General features: G+C 45.5%; 1 protein-coding gene across 1 annotated transcript; it reads left to right on the forward strand.

Annotated features, from left to right (window-relative positions):
* Nucleotides 1-718: 718 nt before the first annotated feature.
* faxcb (failed axon connections homolog, metaxin like GST domain containing b) lies at nucleotides 719-17,014 on the forward strand. Its single transcript, XM_056286870.1, has 6 exons — nucleotides 719-978; nucleotides 3,632-3,767; nucleotides 4,101-4,297; nucleotides 13,292-13,509; nucleotides 15,772-15,888; nucleotides 16,695-17,014. Exons 1-6 carry the CDS (start codon nucleotides 719-721, stop codon nucleotides 17,012-17,014), a joined length of 1,248 nt encoding a protein of 415 aa, XP_056142845.1.
* The last annotated feature ends 902 nt before the right edge of the window (nucleotides 17,015-17,916 follow it).

The following is a 17,916-nucleotide window of genomic DNA, read 5'->3' on the forward strand; positions in this document are numbered from 1 at the left end:
TACGAGTTCTCTGGGATTGGGCTAATATGAAGTTTAGTGTATTTCCGGTCATAGTAAGGCAAAGACCGGCTTTTATAAGGTGCATGAAATGGAAAGGTGTACTTTTTTGAGAAAAACACCCACCGCTTTTACCAGGCTGACTTCAACCCTGCACTAAACCATGGCAAACTAAGAATAGGCTGTATTTGGATGCCTAAGTATGTAGTTTGGGCCATGTTGGTGTTTTTTTTTTTTGTCTGAGAGATCGCCCCTCTTGCTCTCCCTGAGGTTTCTTCCTATTTTTCCTCCCTGTTAAAGGTTTTTTTTTTTTTTTAGGGAGTTGTTCCTTATCCGATGCGAGGGTCTAAGGACAGGATGTTGTGTTGCTGTAAAGCCCCTTGGGGCAAATTTGTAATGTGTGCTATTGGGCTGTACAAATGAAGATTGACTTGACTTGTTTATCAGCTCCTGGTGGATGTTCCCAGAGAGGGAGGCTGCTCGCCGGCAGGGCGGGGTGACATCACTTGTTTCTATTGGAACAGACAAAGGCCGAATGTCTGCGGAGGGAACCGAACTGGGTGCGGGCGGCGTGTCGGCGGCGAAGATGTTTATTTCTCATATTTGGCAAATAAGCGAAACGTCGACCATGCAGTAGAGTGGTCGCAGGGTCAGTTTGATGAAGCCGAAGAGGGATCGCAGGACGGAGGAAGCAGGAGGGTTTTAAGAGAGAGGACAGAGGATGTACTGGGGTGCTGGCTTCGCTTCCTCCCGGCCGTGCGTGGTTGAACTCGGGCAGAACCACAGCCTGCCCCTCGGGCTGTGCGGCTCCGATGAACACCAGTCTCTATATGGCTGTCTCGTCGCCTTCCCTCTGCAGGACTACGGCGGGATCATGTCGGCACTGGGCTCGGACTCCTGGTGGAAGAAGACGCTGTACATCACCGGCGGTGCCCTCCTCGCAGCAGCAGCCTACCTACTGCACGAGTTGCTGGCCATCAGGTAGCTATTCCAGCTGTAACCTATGCTGCCGGTCCCGGACCCCGGACCGGATGCGTCTGTTCTATCATCAATAACGATCACCGGTTAACTATTAATTCCTTACGACATGCAGGTCCTTTTGTGCGTGTGCGCGTGCGCGCGCGCGTGTGTGATTAGGATGGGCTGACTTACGCCGCTAGTTCTTTTTGCAAACTCGCGTATATGTGACGTTCGTATGAGATGTAATAGGCTATGTGTAAATAAGCGCTATGTTAATGAGGGTTCGGCCATGTTTTCCGACAAGGACATGACACTAAAAGGGGGGGGGGAAGACTCACGCGTCTGGCCGTGTGCCCAGTCCCATGGCCAGTCCACTTGAGCGTTAGTAAAAGGCTCCTGGAGCGCTGCGGCATCAGGCAGATCTTTACTGAACTCTGTTTGACAGACATCTGCCGCCTTACAATAATTTGCATCAAAAAACCTGAGCCTTCACGTCATCGATCTACCCCGTTTAATGAGCGCGCGTGAATCGGAATGACAATAAGTCATGCACGATCGATCCGAGTCTATTGTTATGGCGATCAGCTGGGCAGGTGATAGATCCAGGAGCATTTGGCTTAGGTCTGCTCCAGCACGCACATCCTGTGAAAGCGGCCTGGTGGTTTATCGCCCCCCCCCCCCGCTTCCCATGATTATCTCAAAACCACGCATTTCATGCGGAAACATCGCCGAATCACGTGGAGGCAAATCTGCAGCCTGGCACCGTAATCTGTTTCGCCACGCTATGTGTTGACATTGACAGCAGGTAGACAGGCCCGAGGCCCGCGTCCTTCCGGGCGAGACCTCTCGTGTTTAGGAGCCTCTTCTGACATATAGGCTTACCCGAGGAAATGTCCAATCCGTTTCGGCGAAGTACAATGACACGGTAGAACGAATTCAGCACCACGTCACAGTGGACAGCAACCGTGGGGATGGAGTTGACAAGGTCCGGTTACCCTTGAAGAAACGCCTTTAGGTTTAAGACCAGCAGCAAGGATGCAAAGAGTGCACAGACCTTTACGCAGCACAGTGCGACTGGGTTTAATTTGTATTTCAGCTTCAATATTTCCGGATTCTACATGCTTATGATGTAACATACCCTGCACTGAGAACGACTCACTGGGCCATTTTGCCTTGCATGTGTGATATGTTTTTTGCGCAGCGTTGGAGAGGAAGTAGAGCCTGTCCCATGTACAGTTATATTAAATTATTTAAACTCGAGGATGTGTGTCAGTGTCCTCACGACTAAGTGAGATGCTCAAAGATTGCAGACAAGCGTAGGAAAGACCATCGTGCTGTCTGTCACAAGATGGAAAAGAAATTCAGTAGCATCCATTCAGCATTATCTTTGCAGCACAAACACCAGTTTATGCCACCATACAGGTTCCAACGGGTCTGACATAATAGACTGAAAAATCCAGTCGTGCTCAATCCTTTCTCTTCAACTGACATAGAAACCACAGTTTTTCTCTGCTATATTTAGCCAAGAGGCATGAAAATGCAAATGGATCTGGAGGCAAGTCGTAGCAATTTTATTGTTAGTGTTTCATAAGTGAACGATGTAAACCAAGCTCACCATTGTCTTTTTGAAGCCGGTTAACTTTTTGTCCTGCACCTCCTCTGGATATCCTTTTTGTTGTGAGATGCAGCTGCTAGGAATGCAGATTAACTTTTGAGTGAAAGCCCCTTTTTCTCTTTACTTTGCCATGTTTAACCTCATCTCATTGCATCACTCATCTCATCTCATTTCTCATCTAATTGCATCTCTCATCTCATTTCTCATCTCATTTAATCTCTCATCTCATCCCTCATCTCATCTCATATCTCATATCTCATCTCATCTCATCTCATCACTAACATGTCTCATCTCATTGCTTTCTGATTAGGAGAGATTTAATCTGCCATTTAACCCAGTGATACTCAATATATGCCACAGCGAGCCTTGAGTATGCAGGTTTTCATTCCAGCCCAACACTTCACCAGCTGATTTCACTAGATAGCGCTCCTCTATCTGGTGTGTTAATGAGTAAAATCAGCCTGTTTAACACATGGTATACATGTGGCCTCCACGGCACATGACTGAGCATCGTTGATTTAGCCAGATGACCAATAACTAATTTCAATTCAAAGAGAGACACTTAAGTGCCACTGAATTCAGGAGGAGTAATGACATAGACAATATTAATATCAATATCATAAAGCCACAGTTTTTCACTTCAAAGGGAACGAGTTGAGCCAGTAATGCTTGTACCTATAATTAATGTGCGATTAGTGCTCGAAGCCAAAAGCAAAACTAATATCTTCTTCACTGACTCCAAATTGTTGGCTCCTTCAAAAGTTGATCCCTAGACGCCTTCACTTGATTGAGCTTGATTATGGTGAAGCTACCTGAGTTGGTAAGTATGTGTTTCAGGGTTGAAAAGGCGGATTTAAGAAACAGCTCAGGGAGGCAGGGAGTCCCTCTGCCCAGCCAGCATGCCGTAATAAGCCGAAGTTGATACCCTAGTCTCTTGGAAAGCTTAATACACGCATCAAACTGAGCAGACCTCTGCCTTTTGCTGTAGTGACAGTACCAGATCTTTAAGTACTGTTCTCTCTCACCCTGTCTCCTTATCTCTCTCCGTCTATCTTGTAGGAAGGAGCAAGAGTTGGATTCTAAAGATGCCATTATCCTTCACCAGTTTTCAAGGCCAAAGAATGGCGTGCCCAGCCTCTCACCGTTCTGCCTGAAGATAGAGACCTACCTGCGCATGATGGATCTGCCCTACCAGGTTAAGCAACCCACTGGCTCAGCCACTGCATTTGTGAATGAGAGCTACTTTTTACAAGTTACATTGCTAGAAGCCAGCTAATGGAAACTGAATTGCATTTTAATTCTTTTGACATTTCAGAAGTTCTCTCAACATTGGTTTACCTCTTTATAAGATTAGTAAAGTGAAGCAGGAAGTAAGTTGTTTACATCCACAAAAGTTCATAAGCCTTGTATCGTCAACGTAGATCTGAAGATGCCTTTACTGTGTTTAGCTATGCTACACATCTGTGACGAGAAATGTAGATGGAAGCCTCCGATATTATTACACTCGTCCATTTCCCTGCTCTTGCAGAACTATTTTGATGGGAAGCTGTCACCACAGGGCAAGATGCCCTGGATCGAGTACAATCACGAGCAAGTGTCGGGGTCAGAGTTCATCGTGGACTTTCTGGAAGAGAAGCTGGGTGTCAACCTTAACAGGAACCTTACCCCACAAGAGCAGGCGGTGTCTCGTGCCATCACCAAAATGGTAGAGGAACACCTCTACTGGTGTGTATCGCTCTCTCCCAGTTCTATCTCTCTATCTGTTTTGTGTCTGAGCACTGTCCTATTGTTCTAGAGTGGTAAATGCTTCTTTCTTTCTTTTTTTGGCATACACTTCTCAGGAGTCATTTCAAAACCACTAACTAGTTTGTCCACCACAACACTGGAACACGGAGTGTTGTTCCAGCTGTCCTCTCTAGTGGACCAACCACTGATGAGTGATGTAATACACATCACTACATTTGCTACAGATCTGATTTTTGGTGGGATTTTGGCCACAGATAACGTTTGTATTTCTTCGTTTTGCTATACATGCAAGTGCTCTTATCAGTGGCCAATAGGCTGATTTCGTCATTGTGTCACCTCATTCGGTGACTGATTAATAACTCAGCAAACACTTATTTTAGTGAGAATCTTCAAGATTGCCACTTTAACATTAACACTTCACCTAATAATTGTATCACTAATCATACATCATCCTGATAGTCTGGTATTTCCCAAGCTTCTTTGGCAAACCCATTTCAATCAGGACAGACAGAGTGAATGAAGTGATGGCCCGCTGGCCTGTCCAGGGTGTCCCCCCGCCTGCCGCCCAGTGACTGCTGGGATAGGCTCCAGCATCTCCGTGACCCTGACAGCAGGATAAGCGGTTTGGATAATGGATTGGATGGACGATTTAGTGGAAATGAAGTCATGTCAAGAAAGTCTTTGGTGCTTAGACTCAACATGGAGATTTTTGAATCAAGGGCCCTCAGCATAATAAATCCCCCCATGGAGTCCAGACACTGGTGGTGGTGGTGGCTGATGACTTCTCCTGAGATGATGAGACTGATAAGGAAGATGAAGAGATGAAACTGATGATCTGTGAGGACTAGTTGGTGAAGGGGAGGTGGAGGGGTGCGTATAACGGCAGCACGAACATACTAGAGGTGGAGAGAGAAACGCAGTTAAAAAAAGACAGCAGCAAGATGATAGGCTAACTATGCAGGTATGTGGCTGTGCTATTGGATAGATGAGAACAGGTGGTGTGATCAGCTGATAGCTCAATTAACACACCCCAGATGATGACAGCAAGGGAAAACATGAGTGAGCATGCATGTGAGATGAGAATAGCAGAATGATGGTCTTCCTGACTGAACGTTAGCTGCCGTTCCATCAGTGACTATGACAGTGACAGACATTTCATCAAGGTGAACACTTTCTCTCTCTCACTCTTTGATTTTGATAGTAGGGCAACTTGCAACCAGTGTAGTTTCAGTAGCAGAATAGTAACTTGATATCTGTTGATTTTAACATCTGTATTTTGGCACTTAATGATTTCAGCTGCAAATAATGCCATAAGTATCAAATAATTTCATTTGAAGAACATTTTAACCTACAGTAACCTAGACCACTAATACGTTTATGCCTCTGGTTATGTGATTGCTGCATGTTTTATTAAAAGTCTCTTTCTGAGGGGCGTCTGGGTAGCGTAGCGGTCTATCCTGTTGCATACCAACACAGGGCTCATCGGTTCAAGTCCCCGTGTTACCTCCGGCTTGGTCAGGTGTCCCTACAGACACAATTAGCTGTGGGTATGTGTCCTGGTCGCTGCACTAGTGCCTCCTCTGGTCAGTCGGGTGCCTGTTCAGGGGGGAGGGGGAACTGGGGGGACTAGCGTGACCCTCCTACGCGCTATGTCCCCCTGGCGAAACTCCACACTGTCAGGTGAAAAGAAGCGGCTGGCGACTCCACATGTATCAGAGGAGGCATGTGGTAGTCTGCAGCCCTCCCCGGATCAGCAGAGGGGGTGGAGCAGCGTCCGGGACGGCTCGGAAGAGTAGGGTAATAGTGTGTGTTTGAACACGTGACCAAAAGTCACCAAAAATGTATTGTTGGCCATGTTGGAAGTTAAGAACGATGTGGGCAAATTGCACTTTAGCAGCAAAATCGTCGCCGTCGTAATCAGACATGCCTTCGTTTTGTTTAATTTACAAATGTGGTAACAATAGCGATAAATGTAGACACTTACCGCCATTTTGTCATGTTCTGAAAATCAGTGGGCACCAAGGAGAACAAGCCAAAGAACTGTCAACTGAGCGACGTAGGCTATGGCTTGCTGCTATCAGTCGAGATGGCCTAACTGAAATGATTTTGAAAAATGGTCGCGTTTGTGGTGAGCACTTTCTGAGCGTGGCAGCTGCACGGCCGTGAGACAGATGAAATCCTGACTGGGTCCCGAGCTGAAAACTTGGACATGACAAATTTGAAACCCAGAACGGAAAAAGAGATGAAATGCGGGCCTGGAGTGATAAGGCAACTGAACAATGAAAGCGGGCTGCTGGGAAAGAAAATGTGGAAAGAGAGGAAGCGAAGGCTTCGAAACTAAGTGAAACAAGCTTTCCAGTTAGAGATCTCTTTAAGCAGGATGATATTTCCGAACAATTTGATGAAATACCTGCAGCCACGTCTACAGATGAATTTAGCTTCTTGTTTCAAAATCAGGGCGCACCAGTTGGGATTCTTGACAAAGAATTTTCTAAGGATGATGCCAAGGTTAAATATTACACTGGTCTTCATTCTTTTAGGGCTTTAAAGAAAACATTTGATTTTGTGGCACCACATGTTTTACGTTGCCCTGTGATGGCCCGGCGGCCTGTCCAGGGTGTCTCCCCGCCTGCCGCCCAATGACTGCTGGGATAGGCTCCAGCAACCCCGCGACCCTGAGAGCAGGATGAGCGGTTTGGATAATGGATGGAATGGACATGTTTTACGTCAACCAGCAATTTTAACAAAATTTCAGGACTTTGCGATGGTCCTAATGAAGTTACGCTTGAATGTCCCACATTGGGACCTTCCTTATTGATTTTCTGCAGCAAGGCCAGTTGTTTCAAAAGTTATTAGTGCCTGGATTGAAGCAACGGACACCAGATTATCATCTCTCATAATCTGGCCAGACCGAGAAGATAGTCAAAAATCAATGCCCAGATGTTTTGTGACTGCTTTTGGTCTAAAAGCCACTGTTATTATAGATTGCTTTGACAAGTTTATTGATAGACCCACAAACCTCCTCACCAGGGCACAGATGCTTTCCAGCTACAAGCATCACAACACTGTTAACATTTGTATTGGTATAACTCCACAAGGAAGCTTTGTGAGTAAAACCTTGGGTGGCAGGGCATCAGACAAATGCATTATGGAAAATTGTGGATTTTTGAAAAATCTTTCACCTGGTGACATGGTTCTTGCTGATAGAGGATTTACGATTGAAGAGGGTATTAGTTATTTCCAGGCAAAATTGAATATTCCTGCATTCACAAAAGGAAAGAGTCAGCTAAACACAGATCCTCCAAAATAAGGATAACTTTGCTACACACTCATCCCAAAGATTTTGATGTGGCATGATTCTCTGATGAACCAAACCTGTAATGTTTTCTTGGAAGGCACTGACAGCAAAGTCACAATATGACTGTATGAAGTTGCTGCTGAACCTGACGATAATAGCTGTGGTTCCTTTTCAGTACATATTTTGAGCTAACCCTTTCCAAACACGAAGATTTCTTTCGACAGTATGATTCAAAATCTGTGCCCTCATTACAAAAAGAGCATCTCACCTCCCCACATCCCTCACCACAACAGTCGCAGGAACAGAGGAGGTCTGGTGTTGCATGGAGAAACGGGTAGCTTCTGTTGATAGATGTGCCACATTTTGAAACCTTGAAATTCTTGTGCAGAGGTTTCATCAACTTTTCATGTTCAGAAATATCAAGATCCTCCTGGTCACATCCATGCCTTGTAGCTGCTGTGCTGAATTCAAAAACATCTGGGTGGCTTATAGTCTTGATGAGCGACTGAGACGGTTGGGCTGGGTCAGTATGACGAGCTGCGTAACACGTCGATGCACCAACCCTTCCAGCTCTGTCTTTATAAAAACCACTTCCCTTTGATTGTGAAATTGTTTCCCTTTCCACAATTGTCACCCCCTCGTCTGTGGTGTTTAGCTCTACTTTGTGGTATCCTCGAGAAGCTTGTTATACTCCAGAGAAGTAAACTTTCCATCGAAAAGGTCTCGGATGGATTTTACATTTCTTGATTTTGACAGAAACGACTCTGAATAAGGTGAAATGGCTGAAAGTCAGACGGCCTTTACCTTGCATTGATTCAGAGAGCTATAAAACTCTTGCGAGTTCAGCTTTACTTGGCTCTTTAATTTCTGTAGCTTCATTGATGTTCATTGGCCTTGAATGAGTTTGCCATATCTTCCTTCAGTGTTTTTCCCCGCAGATTTAAAACCAATGGCATTTACCTCTGCATAATCAACGTGCTTGACATATGAAGGCAAAAGCCATGTACCTTTCACTTGAGTGCATGATAGTTTGCCATTAAGTCGTATCCACACTTCTACACAAAACGAGACACTTGCTATGTGCGAGCCACATTCGCCTAGTCCGGCCATACAACCAGTGCAGTGGGCAGAGGAACGACACCGTCTGCAGTTGTTATGATCCACAGCTGGACAAGTGGATCATACAGCTGTTCAGAATGCCCAACTTTTGCAACCAAAGTATATGTCTTGTTTATAATGCAGCCAAGAACGCTATTAATAAATCCAGAAACCATGTGATTGTAGGCTTGAAGGCTTCGAAATGCTTTGAACTGATTTTTTTGTGTAAAAGCTTATGCCCAAAACAAGATATGAAAGGATGTCACAAGATTCAATTGGTGGTAGACATTCTGAACGTTTGAGCAGGAATGAGCAGTGGATCTATTTCAATCTTTTTTTTTAATCTTCTCTTGGTAGTGACTTTTTACATCTCCCTTGAGTTTGCATATACAATCTGCATATGCTGATAGCTTTAGTTTTGTATTTACATCGTCCTCGCCATTTTCAATGACGTACGTCCTCCAACATAGCCGCAGCCTTGTATTGAAAACACGTGTGACATCACGCGAACATACACTATTGGCTGGATACAATTGGGGAGAAAAGGGGAGGGGGGGAGGGAGTCTCTTTCTGGGCGTCCGGGTGGCCTAGCGGTCCATTCCGTTGCCTACCAACTCGGGGATCGTCGGTTCAAATCACCATGTTACCTCCAGCTTGGTCAGGCATCCCTACAGACACAATTGGCCGTGTCTGTGGGTGGGAAGCCGGATGTGGGTGTGTCCTGGTTGCTGCACTAGCGCCTCCTCTGGTCGGTCGGGGCACATGTTCAGGGGGGAGGGTGAACATGGGGGAAAAGCGTGACCCTCCCACGTGCTGCATCCCCCTGGCAAAATGCCTCACTGTCAGGTGAAAAGAAGCGGCTGGCGACTCCACATATTTCAGAGGAAGCATGTGGTAGTCTGCAGCCCTCTCCGGATTGGCAGAGGGGGTGGAGCAGTGACCGGGATGACCCAGAAGAGTGGAATAATTAGCTGGGTGCAATCTGGGAGTAAAAGAGGGGTGGGGAAGTCTCTTTCTATTCTATTCTATTCTGTTTGTTTCACAACTAGAGTTAACTATGTGAAAGAGCAGGATTCTTTTGGAAGCCTTAGTCACATAGTACCTCTGCATGAGAAATGAGGAGAGCAGGAAAAGTACTGAAAGACTTCCAAGCAGCAGGGAGGTGCAGGTTACTCTCCATTATTTAAAAGCACAACCTATCACATAACCTTCCCGCAACCCGAGCCAACACCATCCCATCCAGCTGCATTACTTGGATGGCACAATTTCCCCTGTGTTATGGTCATTTGTGAAAACTCATGGGTCCCCCTCTCCACTAGCCTCACCTCCTTTCTGTCTCTTCCATAACCCCCCCCCCCCAGCCCCGTGCTATGTTTAGAATCATACTGTATGAGGCTATTGATTGAATAATTTATGTCAGGGAAAGGATGGGCAGTGTAGCGGCTTGCTGCTCTTCGTATGACCGGCTGCAGGCAAGCAGTGCACACGACATGCACTAGGTTGATGGATGATGGCATAACAACAATGACAGGAGAATGAGAAAGCAGCTCTGTGTTTCATGCTGTTTTACAGCCACTGGACACTGGCTTTATTGATTGGTTGATGTTTTAGTCAGTGAAGAAGCAGGAAGAGGCTACCCAAGAAAGGAAAATAGTAAGATAAGAACTGTACAAAAAAGAAAGGAAAAAAAAGGCAGCCCTGAAATGTTATAGCTTCAATAATTAGTGAGAATAAGCATCTTAAATATGAATATATCAAATTTATAATCGTGATTATAATTGATGTCATTAAACAATGTGGCCAACACATATTTATAGCTATAATTCTAGTGGAAGTCAATCCAGACAAGTATTGAGTATATATTTTTGCGTTCATATTTTTTTCAGATATTACACTAATATGATAATTGACAGTATATTTTTGATTGTAACGGATCAACCTAAAACGAGAAAACAAATTCTATAAGCTAATTTGTCTTTAAATGGTTTAGTATAGAAAGTCTTGATGCATGCTCAATAATCCAGGTAAGGAAATCACAGAAAGCTGAACCAGTTCATCTGGACACAACGTTTACTGACAGGTACATTTCATCCCTCATCCAAGTGACCTCTTCAGTCTCAACTGACTGACTGCAGGTGTCCCCACCCTTATAAACAATACAGTGGCATAACGACTGAAAACAGCAGTTGGTTTCATATGCAAATGGCTGTGACCATGTGCACATCCTTGATAGGGAGGACTGATGGTTTGAACAAGGAGTCAAAGAGCTGGGGGGTGGGGGTGGGGGAGCTAAAGAGTACATCTGTCACCATCTTACAATGCTGTGATTGCAAACATTCCCCAGTCCCCTGTGAATAGTACACATGGCCATTGTAACTCTAGTTAATGGTCACGGCAAATTGCATATGAAACTGATTGCTGTTTTCGGTCATTATGCCCCTGTATCGTTTATAAGGGTGGGGGCACCTGCAGTCAGTTGAGACTGAAGAGGTCACTTGGATGAGTGATGAAACGTTTCTCTCAATAAAAGTTGTATCCAGATGAACTGATCCACCTTTCTGGGATTTAGTACAGAAAGTGGCCACATCCAGTCAGTATCAGTTGCTAGAACAGCTAGTTAGATGTGGGGTCATTAAAATCAAAAGCACTCTAACAGTCTCCCAAGGAAAATAAAAGTCTACCCTGAAACCTAAATCGCATTTGCTCTACTTACGATGTTGATTTGTCTACTCAAGATTTCTCACACTTAAGACTCCATCCTAAACCTAATCTAAGGACAACAGACCCCATCAAGACAACATATGATGTCACAGGGGAACAGGAAGTAGTTTGCAGCCATGGACACCTGACAGGGATGTAGGCCAGATGCTCTTATTCAATTTCAGTTTCATTTGGTCGACTGCCGGCTGGGGACCGAGGGTCTGAGCCTAAAGACAGGTGCTACCAGAGCCTTAAGATGGTGCTCTGTCTTTCAGGATGCTGAAGGTTGAACCTTGTGACTCTTTCTAGTTACAATTCAATGCAGAAAGATGCAACAGAATAGCATTACAGTCTGTTGTCTGTACTCGCAAGCAGCACAAGAAATGTGACACAGTTAACTGCAAAATATGACAAGAACTGAGGGTGCAGTCATGGGACATGCTGCTGAGACATCCCCTCCATGCTACCAGGACACACACACACACACACACACACACACACACACACACACACACACACACACACATACACACGCTCACGGTCTTAAGTTTCTGTCTGAATTTACATTGAAGTTTAAGTACCTGAGCACCCTGTTTCCAAATTTAACCAGATACAAGTGTAAAATAAATGTGAGGAATCAGACTACAAATTAAAGAAATAAAGGTTAGGGGCGTCTGGGTGGCATAGCGGTCTATTCCGTTGCCTACCAACATGGGGATCGCCGGTTCGAATCCCCGTGTTACCTCCAGCTTGGTCGGACGTCCCTACAGACACAATTAGCCGTGTCTGCGGGTGGGAAGCCATATGCGCGTATATGTCCTGGTTACGGCACTAGCGCCTCCTCTGGTTGGTCGGGGCGCCTGTTCGGGGGGGGGGGAGGAACCTGGGGGGCGATAGCATGATCTTCCCATGTGCTACGTCCCCCTGGCGAAACTCCTCACTGTCAGGTGAAAAGAAATGACTGGTGACTGTATCGGAGGAGGCATGTGGTAGTCTGCAGCCCTTTCTGGATCAGCAAGAGGGGGTGGAGCAGTGACCAGGATGGCTCGGAAGAGTGGGGTAATTGGCCGGATACAATTGGGGAGAAAACGGGGAGGGGGGTCCTGTTCTAAGTGAATCCAGCAGGGAAACTGGGGGATAGTCAGAAAGCGGCTGTCACAGATACATCTTTATACAGGTTGACAGGTTGAACGGCTAAATACATATGGCGTGTGCTGTAAACGGAAAGCTGTATAGCTGATGAATGGTTATGGAGATGTAGGCCAAAGGAAGTGTCGGTGTACTTGTATTGATCGGGCCCAGGCTTGTAATCAATGGTAGTCATTGTTGCAGATGAAATGACAGGAGCTGGGTATTTCAATAGCCTGCTACTGTTAGAATAGACTGCTTTTACCCTCTTGAATGATGAATGCCGATCATTTGATAATCATTTGTACGTCGAAAGATTTCCTTTAGATATGTCAATTGTGTCTTAATTCACGACATATTTTGGATTGCAAGAGATCATCCATTAGATAGATATATATCCATCCATCCAACCATTATCCAAACCGCTTATCCTGCTCTCAGGGTCGCGGGGATGCTGGAGCCCATCCCAGCAGTCATTGGGCGGCAGGCGGGGATCATTAAATTTGATAGATAAGAGAATTTTGAATTTAACATAATGGAGATGGCATTTAGTGAGGCAGGGGCCTAATTAGCTCTGCTGGGCTTATCATTAAAATTCTTAAGTCCCTTTCCTGGAGATGATGGAGCATCTTGTTTTCTGCAACAACCTTCGCCCAGTGGATGGTTATCATTTTAATCCTTTTCAGGATGATAGTCTTCTGCATGTATCCTGAATTGTGTAAAATAATGGGGTGTACTGTGCTCCGCAGGACCATAGCCTACTGCCAGTGGGTGGACAACCTGGAGGAGACCCAGAAGCTGCTGGCGATGAGCGGCCCACTGAGTGACACCCTGAAGTGGCTCCTCAGCCACCTGAATGGCAGCATGGTGCGCAGGGAGATGTACGGCCATGGGATTGGACGCTTCTCCAAGGAGGAGGTCTACACCCTGATGGAGAAGGACATGAGGACACTGGCTACCCTGCTGGGTATGGAGGGGAGGGTCGTCCTGCACAGTGAAACTGCATTTCACTGTGGGAAATTGTAAAGCTGATCCAAAATTAGTTGTCCAAGAGCCACGGCGATCTCTCTCCCTCTCTCTCTCTCTCTCTCTCTCTCGCTCTGTCTGTCTGTCTGTCTGTCTGTCTGTCTGAGCATGTGCATGTGTCTTTATATTGTGGGATTGAAGGAATAGGAAGTAAGCCATAAAGATACGTGGGCAAGACATCAAGTTTCAAGTCTGTTGTCATATACATTTAAAAAGTACCATGTACCTTCCTATGCAGTGAAATGCATGTGCCCTGGCTCTCTCATCCCTTAAAACTATAAATAAGGAAATAAAAAATAATAACAGAAACAATAAATACGTAAGAAAATACATCAAGATGGAAACAGCAAGACAGGGAGTCATGCTGGAGAGAAAAATAGCTTTGCATTGATCTGTTTTTGTCTCTGTAACGGCCAGCAGTTGTAAAATGGAAAATCTCCCTCTGACAGGATGCATTAGTACTGTCTGCAGAGACGCCCCCAGTTCAGCAGATGGGTTCTCTCCAACTGTGTTTTCAGACTCAAGGGCCACAGTACAAACTTAAAAAACTTTCACCTGTATTTTCATCCAGCTTTCATCCTCCCTGCTTCAAGTTGTTCATTATTATAGATTTTTCTCCCCCCTTTTTCTCCCCAGTTGTATCCCACCAATTACCCCCACTCTTCCAAGCCATCCCGGTCACTGCTCCCCTCCCGCTGCTGATCCGGGGAGGGCTGCAGACTACCACATGCCTCCTCTGATACATGTGGAGTCGCCAGCCGCTTCTTTTCACCTGACAGTGAGGCGTTTCGCCAGGGGGACATAGCGTGTGGAAGGATCATGCTATTCCTGCCAGTTCCCTCTCCCCTCCCCAAACAGGCACCCCGGCTGACCAGAGGAGGCGCTAGTGCAGCAACCACGACACATACCCACATCTGGCTTCCCACCCTTAGAAAGGGTCAATGGTGTCTGTAGGGACGCCTGACCAAGCCGGAGGTAACATGGGGATACAAACCGCCGATTCCCGTGTTGGTAGGCAACGGAATAGTCTGCCACACCCACCCGGACGCCCCATTATTATAGATTTTTAAGAATAATTTTGTAGAGCAGCCACTGTTGGAACCACAAGCAGCAGGCAATGCAATTCATACAGTCAGTGTAGCCACTCATTTGGATGGGATTGGATAGTCTTTACTGTCCCCAAATGGCAATGTGGTTTGTAGACAGTAATCAACACAGCATACACATATACACACAAAGAGACACAGATCTGGACAACATAAGCTTGAGTCTGGAGTTAACCGAGCAAAGCATGTGTGCACGGGTCTATTCTAAATGTTAGACCAAAGTCCGGTGGAGTTAGCTGGGCTGTATATACAAACACACAAGGATGGGTTTGGATGATGGACAGTACATGCACAGTGTGTTTTAGCGTAGTGTTGACCTGTCCCTGAGTCGAGCACATTACATATACACACACATCAGTAAAATATATGATTGTAACATCGGTGCTTAGTTTTTTAAAGAAGCTCTGATGCATGCTGGTAGAACAATATGGCTGCTATATCATGAATAGTTAGAGAGCCCATAGGCTGGGCGTCCGGTAGCATAGCAGTCTATTCCGTTGCCTACCAACATGGGGATCCCGGTTTGAATCCCTGAACCTCCGGCTTGGTCGGGTGTCCCTACGGACACGATTGGCCGTGTCTGTGAGTGGGAAGCTGTATGTGGGTATGTGTCTTGGTCGCTGCACTAGCACCTCCTCTGGTCGGTCAGGGCGCCTGTTCAGGGGGGAGGGGGAACTGGGGGGTAATAGCGTGATCCTCCCATGCGCTACATCCCCCTGGCGAAACTCCTTACTGTCAGGTGAAAAGAAGCAGCTGGCGACTCCACATGTATCGGAGGAGGCATGTGGTAATCTGTCACCCTCCCCGGATCAGCAGAGAGGGTGGAGCAGCGACCGGGACGGCTCGGAAGACTGGGGTAATTGGCCAAGTACAACTGGGGAGAAAAAGGGGGGAAACATTTTTTAAGAGAACCCATCGGCTTTTTTTCAGGGCCGCTGTACTTATGCAATGATAGGTTACAAGATCCATAAGGGACTTTGATACAAGCATATTTGAAACAACCCATCTGTTGTTTGCTGGCCATGAGAAGAAAGCTGCACATCCATTTCTATTAACAGTACAAGTATGCTGATGTTATTTTCCTCTGTGTCTTATAGGCGATAAGAAGTATTTTATGGGAGCTAAGATGTCAACATTAGATGCCACAGTGTTTGGACATCTCGCCCAAGCTATGTGGACCCTGCCTGGCACGCGACCAGAACAGCTCATCAAAGGTCAGTGGATCTGCAATTCATGCTACACAAATAACAGGGGTCTCGGTGTCTTAGGTGTGCCCCCATTTTAAGCTTGCAATTTTTTTTCTGATGTGTATTTCCACACGTAAGAAAAAGCATAGATTTTCTCCCTCCCTCTCTTTTTTAAATGTATCAATACTCTACTGTTGAATATAGATGCATGATACTTTATCAATATTTTACTTTGTTTTTAGCTTTAGTCCCGCCTATTATAGTTTATAGGTTTTTGTATATTTCACAGTTGTGTATATTCTTAGTCTCTTTCTAAAGTATGTTCCATGTAACGTGAGGAAGCACCAACACACATTCCTTGTATGCAACATAAACATTCTGATTCTGATCATTATAAGTGTACGCATTATTGCACCCAGTAGATGGCGCTAACATACTATTGCAAAAAGTGCTTCTGGTACAGACTGATTTCTAATTTACAACCATAGAGACTGTTTGTTTCCACAAAAATCAAAGACATAAATCAAAGTGAGAACTTAAGATTACAGCTGGAAACAGCAGAAAACAAGTTCATCTCATACTTAATTTATTATTAAAAAGCCTTGAACAAAGGGAAGGAGGCACGCAAGAAACACTTCACAGCACATCCCCAGTGTGTCTTTTTGTCTCCTCTTCAAACTTGTAATGAATACTTGTAATGTTAATTTCTTAAATGAAACGCTCCCATTCTGTTCTTGGGGACTCATTGAGACTGAGACAATGGCTGACTGTGAACACATGCAAGTGCTGCATGTACGTTGCAAATCCCTCCATCCTCTGCGTGTGTATCACAGGTGAGCTGATCAACCTGGCCATGTTCTGCGAGCGCATGCGGAGGAGGTTGTGGCCGGAGTGGTTTGCTGATGTGGAGGACCTGTACTATGATGGAGAAAGTGAGAGCAGTGCTGGTGGCTCCAGTACAGGCCATCTGGACTTTGGTCTGTTTTCCAGGACTGACACCTTGGATGACAGTGACGCGAGCAGCAATTCAGCCGCACAAACACACACACACTCGCCAGACTCGGACCACTCTCTGTTTGACTCAGACGTAGGCACGGGGTCTGATAATGAAATTCCTCTTAAGGAGGAATCAATCCCAGACCTGGACATTTGAACCGAAAATGGCAAATAATTGGTTGAAGGGGTCAGATTGAGAGAAAACCCGGGCCTATCTGCACTGCAGGCTGCTATCTGATTAACATATATGGATGTGCTAGACAGGGTCTGAACATCCACTGGTCATCCCGCCAGTCCAGACAACAGCTCTCTCAGATGAAGGAACTATTCTTACCTTCCTTTCATCCCATTGCAGAATATCAGAATGATGGAACTGTGGATAACTGGTTCAAACTGAGTATTTATATGCAGACTATATGAAGTGAATCACCTCATAATACACATGCTACTAAATAGTTTGTCCCCTTACTGTCTAACTGTCCCTGTGGCAGTTTTCTATTTGCCTTACTCGTCTTGTCCTAAGATGTGTGGACATCTGTCAACACTAAATAAAGGTATAGGGAACTCCTTTAAAGCTCTCCTCCAATGACCCCATCACACCATCCATATATCTAAGAACTACTAAAAGGAACGTATGTGTGTATCTTCACCAGCCCCATCAACATGAGGTACACCTGTCAGTCCACAGTGGAGAGATTGGGATGGAGGAGAAGCAAAACACGTGCCTATTTGAATTTCAGTGAATAAGGTCTTACTCCTATTTTCTCCCATCAAAGTCATTTTTTGCTTGTAAGGATTGTGCGAATATTTGTTGTAGGTAATTTAATTTAGTTTACATTCGAAAGGTGTGGAACTGCAATTATTACGTTCGGCCACTAGAGGGTGGTGTCCGCACAGTCAGATGGTTCCACCATTCAGTAATCTCAAGGTCATTTTCCCAAGGCTCTGTCTGCGTGTGTCTCACTCCACGGAAGTCTGTCAGTACATTTCGGTAGTCAGCTATTTTCCCTTTAGTCTTTACTCCAAAGTCGTGGCTCACAACCTGCCAATGACCTCCGT

The sequence above is a fragment of the Lampris incognitus genome, chromosome 9 (genome assembly GCF_029633865.1).
Source record: "Lampris incognitus isolate fLamInc1 chromosome 9, fLamInc1.hap2, whole genome shotgun sequence".
NCBI classification, from domain to species: domain Eukaryota; kingdom Metazoa; phylum Chordata; class Actinopteri; order Lampriformes; family Lampridae; genus Lampris; species Lampris incognitus.